The following is a 12,054-nucleotide window of genomic DNA, read 5'->3' as shown; positions in this document are numbered from 1 at the left end:
TCCAAGGCTGTAGAGGATACACTTTCATCAGTAAAGCTGGGTGATCTAGCAAACCTGAAATAGATCTGGTCCAGGACTGAAAACATTTTCCAACTAACAGCAAATCACATTTAAGAAATCCATTCCAGGTTTGCTGGATGACCCAGCTTCACTGATGAAAGTGTATCCTCTACAGCCTTGGGAAGCTTTAATAAATCAGCCTCAGTTTTGCAGGCCAGCTGGCAAGGCAGGGAAACCTTGTACTGCTTATTGTGTAAAATGCCCTTTCCATGCTCACCTTGACTTATAATCATTGCCATTCTTATTTTGCTATTCCTGATAATGGCACATGCTAATCCACTGACAATGACTGATATACAATTAAGGGCTGTGTCTCCTGGTAAACTCAAAAGAATTTGGGTGAGGTAAAAAAAAAAACAATATTGTGGAAAAAACCTTTGGTATTTATAATTGAGCACGTTCATAACATTTGTCTTAAACGTCGCATGATTAAAAATTAAAACGCTGGGTTAACGCTGGATTTCAAAGCGAGGTTTTCTTGCATTTTCCAACGTTTTTGAGCACTTAATATGCAAATTAGTTTAAACGCAATAAAAACGCAGGAAAAAGAGAGAAAACAATGCATAGGCATTTTCCAGTATTTTAAAAGCAAGCTTTTAAATACTAATAAAAGTGCATAAAAACACATAAATGCAACAGGAATGTTTACATGCGTTTCTAAAAAAACATCCATGTAGACCCAGCCTAATGGAGCTGGAATTAAAGATACTTGGTTTTCTTAGCATTTTATAATATATCATGATGTTCTCGAAAACAAAAAATAATAATGAATATTAGTCATAAATACAATGCAAATATTGAAATCATTTATTAGGATTTAGTGAAAATTAAAAAGTTCTCAAAGCCCAACCAAAATTAGATATTTTGCATATACCAGCATTGATTATCCATAATATATATTATGATTGTCCATAACATGAGAAAATAACTCTTGGTGGGCTATTTAGAAAGCAGTAAAGTTGGCTCGGTGGTTAGCACCCTGGCTTTTGCAGTACTAGGTCATGCAGTTAACTTGTTTTCCTTCAAAATTGTCTTTAAACTAAGTTAATGATATATTACTATGGTATGGACATTAGATTGTGAACCCATTTGAGTGACAGTAACTGATATGACAATATGTAAAGAACTGCACAATATATATATATATATATATATAGTGCTATATAAGTACAAGTTAACAATAATATTTCACCTAAACATTCCCTGGTGCAGAATCTTTCATGTCTACTTGTTTCATTGACAGTAGTTGATTCATCATCGGGAAATGTTTAGGTGAATGTCAGTTTCACTGCTTTATACATAGACCCCTTAAAGAAGCAGAAAAAGCAATGGCCCTTGCCTGTAAAATATATTGCTATTTTATACTTGATATACTACCCGACCCCCAGGTATTTAACCCTTCCCTTTTTGCTAAGCCTAATTATAGGTTCCTTTTAAAGTTGTAATATCTCAAGCAATGACAAAAAAAAGCCTTACATTAGGTTATAGCATCAGGAAAAAATTAGAGTGTAGCATTCAATCCTTCTGGTATAAGGGTGTCAAGCTCTCGAATCCAGTATTTCTCCCTTTCCATGAGACTGCGGGCATTGGACACTTGTTGAATCACAACCAAAGCAATGTCATGTTCAGAGTGGCCCTCTGATTTGAAATGATTAGCAAGGAATGACTCATTTTTACTTTCTTTTTGACTCCTTATACCAGATAGATGGACAGTAAACCTTTTTTTTACCATTCGAGTGGTTTGTCCTACATATTGCTGCTCACATTTCTTGCATGTGATCAGGTAGATGACATTTTTTGTAGTACAATTCAAGATTCCGCTTATTTTATAGACTTTGTTTTTATTTTTGCCGGTAAATGTAGTAGTGCTCTCAATGTAGGGGCACACAGAGCACTTTAAATCACCACAGAAAGTGGAGCCAGGTTTTGAGCTATATTTCAGTGGAATACATATTCGAACCATGTACTTGGCCAGGTTAGAGGGCCACCTGCAATAAAAGACAAACCTTGGTTTAAGACATTGAGATATCAGCATGGAGAGTTACAAAATAAAGCTGAAGTCAGGGCAAACAGCTGAATACAAAGATGAACTACATATAAAGAGAAGTTGTTTTACCTGCCATAGGAGTTATATACAGTTGTACCCAGAATAATAACAGTATGTTTAAATAAGTGAACAAAGCTCAAAATCCTATCGTTTTTCGACTTTACTTTCAAACACTGAACTGATATTTAGTTGTATAACCTTTGTTTCTGAGAACTTCTGCACATTTGTGTTGCATGAAGTCCACCAACTTCTGTCACCTGTGAACAGGTATTCCTGCCCAGGATGAATGAACTACATTCCACATTTCTTCTGCATCTCTTGGTTTTGCCTCCAAAACAGCATTAACATTGATCTTGTTGGTCAGGAATCAAGATGTTAATTATTTACTGGTATTGTTGTCTTGTTTAAACACCTATTTTATTGGAATTACCTTTTTGTCATAATGCAACGTGACTTCCTCAAGTATTTTGATAAATTCCAACTAATCCATGATCCCTTGTATGCAATAAATGGGCCCAACATTATGCAGAGAAATATTCCCTCATCATGATGCTTGCACCACTATGCTTCACTGTCTTCACAGAGTACTGTGAAAAGCTGTCGGATAAGCGCAGCTCCGTGCGCGAGCTTTTTCCGTTGCTGAATAGCGCGACCGCGTACGATTCCGGATCGCTAATACGAATGCGCGACCGATAATCCGATTCTGCTTGATGAATCAGGGGCAATGTGTTCTTTGACACATGTTCTTTGTGTTCAATGTGACAAACTGTAACCTCTTCAGCATGTCTTTTTTTTTGACAATTTAACATTGGGATTTTGCAGGGGCTTCACATAGGTGTCTCCCAATTGTAACAGTACTTACATGTAACTTTAGACCTTAATTGTCTTTTGGCTATTCTTCCAGGTTTTGGTTCCATTTTAGAGCATTTGAGATCATTTAAGCTGAGCACTCCATCATTTTCTGCACTTCTTTATATGTTTTCCCTTTTCCAATCTCCAACTTTATAATCAAAGTATACTGTTCTTCTGAACAATGTCTGGAATGATTATTTTACCTAGATTTTCAGGGAGAAATGCTCCATAACAAGTACATGTACAACATTTGATGCCTTCCTTAAATAAGAACTGAAATTGACACCTGTATTTTCACAGAATGCATGACTAAATTGAACCCCACGCTGTTATTTTGAACAGCCTTAATTTTACTATTATTCCATTCTGAAAAGGAATAACATCAATTTGATAAATGTTTCTTCATATTTTGATTTGGAATAGAATGTGCAGTGTTCCAAATGCATCTCTGTGTATGGAAATAAAAGCTAAGGATTTCAGGCTTTATTCACTTTTTAAACACATTACTATTATTCTAAATAACTGTATCTGCCATCTGGTCATGGGATTTACTTAGCTCTCCCTCACTGCACAGCCCTGTCCAGCAGAGCATGTCATTTAATGTTGCTCCTAATATTGCATTTGCCCAGCACTGAAGCATATATGACTTGCTACTCTTCTCCCCCCTTTATTGTTATTTTACACAACCACTTTTCATTTTCTTTACTTTTATACATTTATTTTAAAAACACCCTATTGTCCAGTGACAATGAGCCAGCTTTATGTGCCATTGCTCCTTCTTCCAGAAATAGTGATAGTTAAAGCTGGCAGGTTTGCTTGTAAACACATTTTAAGTGATCACTATAATTGACTGGTATAATGATCACATGTTCTGAACTCAGGATGATAAATCTATATTGTCAGTGTACACCTGGGCTGCTCTTTGATGACATTAAACTTCTCTCAACACTACCTAACAGGCTTGTCCCTGATCTACTTGTCAAAATGTTCCTGGCTAGGTCCTTGCGTGCACTGTACACAATCTAAAAAAGGAGTACTCACTGCCTGGATGGCCCCAGAAGCTGAGTGATCTAGTCAGCAATATTTCCCTGTGGACCCATTGCATTCGTGCACATTATATTCACTGGTGTACTGAGGTTCTATTTTTTTTTTAAACCCATGTGTTATTTAAAAAAAAAAACACTAGCAACACAGCACAGAACAATGTACACTGCAAAAAATACAACCTGCACCACATTTTTAAAAGTTGAGGTGCATTTCAGCCCATTTATTTTGAATGAACTTTTTAACGTAGCACAACACAAGAAAGGCCCATAGCAACTAAGAGCAGGGCCTTCATGACAGGAGTGTAAGGGGCTGCCCAGCGAAAGGAGAAGGGGGGGGGAGTTAGAGGGAAAGGAGAGAGAGAAGTAAAAATTTGAAAGATGCATTGGGAGGAGCAGAAAGAGATAGGAAAGTGAGGAAAGGGGGGTGGAGATAAGATACAGAAAAAAGGGGGCTGTGTCGGAAGTCGTCACAGTTTTTACAAGAAGAAAATTGAGGGTGGAAGCAGGTAGGATTAATGGAGTCTTTTGACGCATTATTGAGTCAGCTTAGGGTTGAGGCGGCTTCACATGGTGAAGCTTGGCTGCAGGCTAGGGTTGCAGAAGCTGTGGGGGGCGCAGTAGGGGGTCCCTCACAAGATAGATTAGAAGGGTTACGGCCGCGGAGGATTAGGCCCCCGGTGCGCCTGAGTCCCGAACCCTTTAATAGAACTCAGCGCCATTCTGGGAGCCCCTCCAGGGACCCTCCTGGCCGGGCTGCCGGGCGCAGATCTGCCCAGGGCAGCACCAAGTCAGGGAGGAATCCCCTTCACAGGCGGATTTGAGGGGGTGCTGTGGCTGGCAGGGAGCGCAGCCCCTTGTGAAAAAATACTGAAGCCTCAGTGGGGGAGGCTTTGCTGAGGCCTGGGACCTCCGGCAGTGTGAGGTCCCAGTTATGTGCAGGCGGCGGGGGGGGCTGTGGGCGCCAGGGGCCACAGCCCCCGTTTGAGGTCAGGTGCGGCCTTGTCAGGGGAGGCTGCACCTGAAGCAGGGGCCTCGTGTTTTGCGAGGCCCCGACAAGCGGCTTCCATGAAAGGGGCTGCGGCTGTAACGGAGCGCAGCCACCGTTCGCCTGGGTTGCCGGAGCGTCGGTGGAGGGCCTCGCCGGAAGCCGGGCCTCGCGTAATGCGGGAGCCCGGCGGAAGGTGGTGGCGGCGGGTTTGGGCCAGAACGCGGCCTGGAATGTCCCTTTACCTGGTGGATCGGAGGATCGAGGAAGGCCCCATGGTAGTGAAGGCTCCTGGGACGGTGAGAGGAGGAAGAAGATGGCGCCCGAAGCTGTTCCACGTGGTCGGAAGGCAACCGGAAGTGACGCGGGGTGGAGCCAGGCCACGTCATCGGGTTCCCCAGGAAGTGACGTAGGCCCGGCTTCGATTCCGGAAGACCCGAGATCGGAGGGAGAAGTGTCCTCATTGGGTGAGGACGAAGCTGCAGGCCAGGTACCGGAGGTGGTGCAGGACCCCGAAATGGCGGCCGCAGGACCCCTGGCAGCGGGGCGGCAAGGTAGGACATGTGGGGGTCCCTTGGGGTTGGGGGTTGGATGGTTCTAGGGTGGGGGGGGGGCGGGGGAGGCCACCATGCGGAGGAGGGATGGTGGAGGGGGTTTGATGAACAGGGGTTGTTAGGGGGGGGGGTTCAGGGAATACTGGGTTGCTTAAAGGAGGTGGTACGCAGGTTGGAAGGGGGTGAGAGGGGGGGCATGATCACTGAGGACACCGTGGGGGGGGATCAGTAGCATCAGCAAGTGAAGGGAAAGGGGGGGTGAGACACAAAAAGGGGGCAGATGCCGGAACAGGTGATGTGGAAGGGGGAAGGTCAGTGGTTGAGAGTGGGGGGGCAAGCAGCTTGGGAGACCTGTGGGCTGGGAAAGGCGTGAGTGGGATGGGGGGATCAGGGGATGGGAAAGTGGGTGGGAAGGTCAGGGTTACAGGGCTGGGAGGTAATAAAGAGGTGGTGGGGGGGGATGTGGGACAGCCGCCGGCGGAGGAGTTAGGGGTGGGGGGGGAGTGGGGAAGCGGCCGCCGAAAAAGATTTAATTGGTGATGCAGCCCGGGGGAAGTTTATGTGTGTTTTGAAGGGCCGCTGGGAGTTCATTTGAAGGAGGAAGTTCAGGAAAGGATTTGAAAGGGGGAATATGTAAACATTTTTTCTCTGTTGCCGCTGGAGCGTTTTAATCCAGAGAGGGGAGTCGGGAGTGAAGGGCGGAAGGATGTGAATGAGCAAAGGAGGCATAGGCGGATTCCACGCACGTTTCTTAATTGGCTTCAGGCTTTTAGCATTTTGGTGGAGGTGATTAGCGAAAAGCAGCTGGATCAATGTGCGGCTTTGTTTTGTTATTTAGACACTGTTCAGGAAGCGTATAGGCAATATGGGGGGGGCGTGTTGGTTAGGTTATGATGAGCAGTTTCACCAGAGGAAGGCGGTGAGACCGTCATTGATGTGGGATCATAAGGATATAGGTTTGTGGATGAGGTTGATGGCCGTAGGGTGGCAAGGGGGGTAGCAGCTTTTTCAGGGGAATAGTGGGGCCCAGGCAGGGGGGTGCAGACGGGGAATAGGAAGAAAGGGGTGTGATGGTTATACAATGAAGGGGGTTGCAAGTTTGGGGGGAGTTGTCGATTTCGCCATGAATGTTCCGGCTGTGGGGGTAACCACGGCTTGGCTAGGTGCTTTAAGCAGGGCTCCGGGAGGGGCGGGGAAGGGGTTGGAAAAGGGGGCGACGCCGGTGATGGTCACAAGTATGCTCCCCTTTTTTTGGGGCCTTGTTGGCAAAAGCGGATATCGAGGCGGCTTTTAAGCTCTTGCCGGTGCACCCAGATTGCGTGCGGTTGTTGGGTTGTAAGTGGGAGGAGGAGTACTATGTTGACAGATGCCTTCCCATCGGTTATTCCATTTCGTGCGCATTATTCGAGCAGTTCAGTACTTTCTTGGAGTGGGTGGTCCGTTTGTGGCGGAAATAGACTCATTCACTACTTACATGATTTCCTGTTGATAGGGCCGGCGGGCAGCTCGGTGTGTAGGGTTTTGCTGGTTACTTTGCAACATGTGGCTGAGAGGTTTGGGGTACCCTTGGCGGATGACAAAACGGAAGGGCCGGCTACGGCTTTGACCTTTTTGGGCATTGAACTGGACACGGTGGAGATGGAGAGTAGGCTACCTTAGGGTGGAGGTGCGGGCGGCTATTGGGCGTCGGAAAATGAGGTTACAGGAGGTGCAGTCTTTGTTAGGAAAGCAGAATTTTGCTTTTAGAGTAGTGCGTATGGGCAGGGTTTTTTGTAGGAGGTTGGCGGCCACTACAGCGGGGGTTAAGGCACGGGGGCATTTTGTTAGGTTGAATGGGGGAGTGCGGGCAGATTTGTTGGCGTCGGATTTGTTTTTGGAACAGTTTAATGGAAAGGCTTTGTGGCTAGAAGGGCCAATTGACGCGGTGGATTTGGAGTTGTTTACCGATGCGGCTGGTGGGGTTGGGTTTGGGGCTTATTTTGGGGGAAAATGGTGTGCAGGGGTTTGGCCGCAGGTTTGGGTTGAGGAGGGTTTGGTGAACAATCTGATACTGCTGGAGCTGTTTCCTATTGTGTTGTCATTGGAACTATGGGGCAAGGAGCTGGGCAATAAGAAAGTTTGTTTTTACTGTGACAACCTGGGGTGGTACAGGCCATCAACAGCTTTACGGCTTTATGGTCTCCTCAGGGCCTGCCGTGAGGTTGTTGAGGCATCTGGTCTTTAAATGTATGGAACATAATGTGTTTATTTTTGCACGGCATATTCCAGGGGTTACTAATAGTGTGGTTGACGCCTTATCTTGTTTGCAGTGGCACAGGTTTCGCGAGTTAGCCCGGAAGCAGAGGAAAGTGGTCCTCAGTGCCCGGTACATCTGTGGGATTTTGCGAGGGGATTATCGGAGGGTTAGTTCGAAGGTCGGTGAGTGAGCGAACCTGGAAGGCATATGCAGCAGTATGGAAAGAGTGGATTGCTTGGGAGTCCCGGTTGGGGAGGGGGGCTGAGGTGCAGCCGATTCATGGGGTTTTGTGTCTGTTGGCCAAAAAATTTGCGGAGGGGGCGTCGGTGGCAGCGGTGAACAGATTGGTGGCGGGTTTGGCGTTTGGTTTCAAGTTTAGGGGAATGGAGGATGTGACTCAGGCTTTTGTTGTGTGTCAGGCGCTAAAAGGGTATCGGAGAGGTAAGAAGGTCCAAGACAGCAGGAGGCCTTTGACTTTTGAGTTGTTACAAGGTTTGGTGGGGGGTTTTGGGGCACTTTGTCTGGGGGGTACGAGGTCTTATTGTTTAGGGCTGCCTTTGTGACTGGGTTCTTTGGTGCCATGAGAGTTGGGGAGTTGGTGAGCCTTGCCAAAGACCGTCCTGGGGGGATTTTAGCAGAAAATTTAGTGCTCCATCCGGATAAGGTAAGTTTGAAGTTCAGGAAGTCCAAAACTGACCAGTTAGGAAGAGGTTTTCAGGTGGATCTTTTTCCTTTGGCGGGTTCGGGGGTTTGCCCAGTGCAGTCGTTAGTAGAATTTTTGAAGGTTAAGTCTCACGGATTGAGCCGCCTTTTGGTGCATGAAGATGGGACGTTTTTGTCCCGTTTTCAGTTTGTGTCAGTTTTTCGTCAAGGTTTGAGTAGGTTAGGAGTGCGGAATAAGGATTATTCTTCATACTCATTTCGTATTGGGGAGGCCACGGAGGCGGCTCGATGGGGTGTAGGGGAGTCTGTAATTAAGAAAATTGGTCGTTGGGAGTCGAGGCGTTTTAAAGTGTATGTGAGGCCACATTTGGTTTAAAGGGTTTTGCTTGGGGCCCAAAAGGGGGAGGGGGGGTAGACAAGACATTACATTGCATTATGTGGGTTGGCATGGTTTGTTTCTATTTGCAGGTTTGGACCCTGGATGGTGTGGATCCTTGGACATTCATATGTGTGGTGGGGTGCCAGGAGAGCCGAGAAGGTATAGGAAAGAAGGTATAGGAGGGGGAGGTTGGCAAGCTAAAGTAATTGGTAGTTAAGAGGTGGTGAGTGGGTTAAAGGTAATTTTGGACAAATGATTGTATGCATAGGAAGAGGGCACCGGATCCACACTACCCTGGTCATGACCTATCCATTGCAGGAAACTGTTTTGTGTTACAAATTGGCCTTATATTGGGGACAGGTGAGTATAAGAATGGAACAAGATGTTTGCTAGCAAGATTTGCTACTTTACAAGCAAGAATACACACAGCTGAATAAGTACACGACTCCTCCTCTTAATTTCTCTTCTGTATGATTCCAAACTAACTTTTGCCTAAAGAGAGACTGTCGCAAAGGAATTTACAGTGCTTTATGCTTTCAGATAAGCCATGATGTTCTACCGTCACATTATTATGGGGTAACTCAGTTATTTAGCATGCATCTTACTGCAACACACAAAAATTCATGTTATGGTAATGCTGATAAATGACCCTAATCCTTACTGAATCCAAACATATTTTCTTGTTTTTGCCATAATTGGGTTTTAGCTTTATATCATAAAGAAGCATTGCATAAATATATAGAATGTACAAGGAAATCTTACTTTTCTTTATAAAGGGAAATTGTGTCCTTTAAGAAAGATCTCTGTAGCTCATCTGAAACTTGATGAATGTATGTCACCATCTGCAGAAAAAAAGTTTGTGATTAAAAGTAGTATACTACAGTTGTGTCAATGTTTAGTTTTTTTTTTTTTTTGCACTGCATATAAAAGGATATTAAGAAAATCTTTATATGTGTACCTAATAATGTCACCAAAATTAATATTTTAAGGACCTAGTTTTATGTAAAATTTATAAATACAAATGTAAATAGGAACTACCATATAATAGCGGGCTACACCAAAGGGTCTATTTCTAAAGAATTTGCAAAACGATTGTAACTGAATCAGTCAATAGTATCTTGGTCCCTGTGTACCTTAATAACTGTGTTAAAGCTGATATGTACATTAGTATTCCTACTTGTTTGTCACTGGCCAGAAAAAACATACATATTCAATTTGCCCATGTCTAGTTACTGCTTCCTTTAACAACTTACTTTGGTAATTCATTATAAATGTATCCTCAAGTTCTAGATCCTCCCTACAATACCTACAAAGTCAGTGTATTGGCAGACGTAAATAATAGAAACCCTGTGTAGCTAAAGGCTTAATTTACCAGTTGTAAAACCCAGAGATGCACAATATGCAATTACTATTAGCTCTAGTAGCTAGTTTCAAAATTTCAAAATGCAATCTAAAAACATGAAAAGTGTTCATGTAAAAATCAGAATGTATTGCACATACACAATGCTTTACATTCAGGAAAGGTAATCACTTTTTTTAACTAAAAATGTTCTACAGTTCTACAGATGCATGATTTAAACAGACCAGCAGTGAATTCTTCAAACACCACCAAATGTAGTACTCTTTTTTTTCAAAAGGCATTTGTCTTATCTTGGACATCAAGATAGTCAATGCTTAAATTTGTGTCAAAAATGTGTGTGCAATCAGATCAATAATGGCTGCACCAAGGGCACTTTCTGACCTTAAGTGTTTATAATTCATGGCCACTAGCATGTTCCAATTTTTCTAGCACATAAATGCTTCCTGTTCTTTGTGGTGGGGCCTCTGTTCATGGCCCTTTCATTGGGCTTCTGCACCTCAACTGTTTAATAAGGTGCTACTTTTAGTGATGGTCATTTTACACTATCAAACTCCTAAGAAACTTAGGACTCTGGAGGGCAATGTGTCCCCGATTGACCAGGTGTAACAGGGGTTTGAATGGATCCTGCAACTCCAGAGGTCATCACTCTTTAATCTCATGTTTGTGTACTTCATCCAAGCAATCTTGACTCTCCATTTCTATATAACAATCTTGAGCTTGATTGTAAGCTTGTAAGGCAGCTCTCTTTGCTCAGTTTTTTCTTGTAGGAGATTATTCTTTTACCCTCATGTCCAACTACAGATCAGTATATCTCCCTTCATTGGCTGGATATGGTCTGGACTTTCCAAGTTTATCTTTCAATCGCACTTTCTTTAAAAAAACGGATTCTGTTTTTGTCATTCTGAATAAACTCAGAAATGATTCCCCAGTTTCTTGTTTCACTATTTGTATGTGATACCGGTGGTTCATTGTTTGGGCTTATGGTACTAAGAATCAAGGCCTATCTAGTCTAGCTTAAATTTACAAGGGATGTGAGTGCTTCTTGGCCATTTTGGCATCTGGTCTCTGTTTTCCAGGCTTGTAGGGCCACCTAGTCTTACAGGTGAATATTTATGCCTAATACGAAGTTTGTTGAGCTGTAGGCTGTCCATTAGTTAATCTGATTTTGGACTTCCTGTGCCCCACAATGTACAAGAAAGAAAGCTTTTTCTACTCACTGAATACATTTCTTGAGGAACAGAAGTCCTACCACTCAATGACTAAAATTGTGCCCTTGGAACTGCATTTTATTAAAATGTGACACACTGTTAGTAAAAGCTTAATGTTACTGTTCCAGGCAAAAATACATTCACAATGTTGTAACAAGTTTGCCCACCCCTGCTGTAGAGCATTGCAGTGCAGTAGGCGAAGATTTGTCATTCCTATGACTTAGCATTCTTTCTTTAGCTCAGCATTTATGGTAAATATGGAAAGCATATGACAAGAATCCTTGAGCTTAACTGTTATATAGACACAGTAAACATCAAATATCTTTTGCTGTATTTATTATTTGCCTGACTGAAAAACTAAGTAATATTTTGTAGATTTATTTTTAGTCCTGCATTTAAAGAAAACCAAAAAGGTTATATTTATTTGAGTGAAGACAGGCACAGGTACAGGCCTATGAGTAGGAGACCCGGTATTGCCTGGTACTGTGTCATGCTTGTCGTTTAGTACATGCATGTAAACATGCTTACCTTACATTTTGTATTTTTAATTCCACCCCTAAAGACTGGCTCCAATACATATTTTTTCATATTATCTTTAAAAAGGCCTTCAAAATTCTTCTTTAAGGTGTTCTCATTAAAAGATGTTCTTGTCTTTCCCAAAAAC

At 43.4% G+C, this 12,054-nt stretch overlaps 1 protein-coding gene across 1 annotated transcript; it reads right to left on the bottom strand.

Moving 5' to 3' along the window:
• Positions 1 to 844: 844 nt before the first annotated feature.
• LOC140327170 (uncharacterized) lies at positions 845 to 12,054 on the bottom strand (the record flags this gene model as incomplete). Its single annotated transcript, XM_072406410.1, is given in 3 exon segments — positions 845 to 2,048; positions 9,585 to 9,664; positions 11,919 to 12,054. Coding segments are annotated over 3 exon segments (703 nt in total), but the record flags the coding sequence as incomplete, so codon positions are not given.

Source organism: Pyxicephalus adspersus, chromosome 3 (genome assembly GCF_032062135.1).
Source record: "Pyxicephalus adspersus chromosome 3, UCB_Pads_2.0, whole genome shotgun sequence".
Lineage (NCBI taxonomy): Eukaryota > Metazoa > Chordata > Amphibia > Anura > Pyxicephalidae > Pyxicephalus > Pyxicephalus adspersus.
This window is presented reverse-complemented; position numbering and strand designations above follow the sequence as displayed.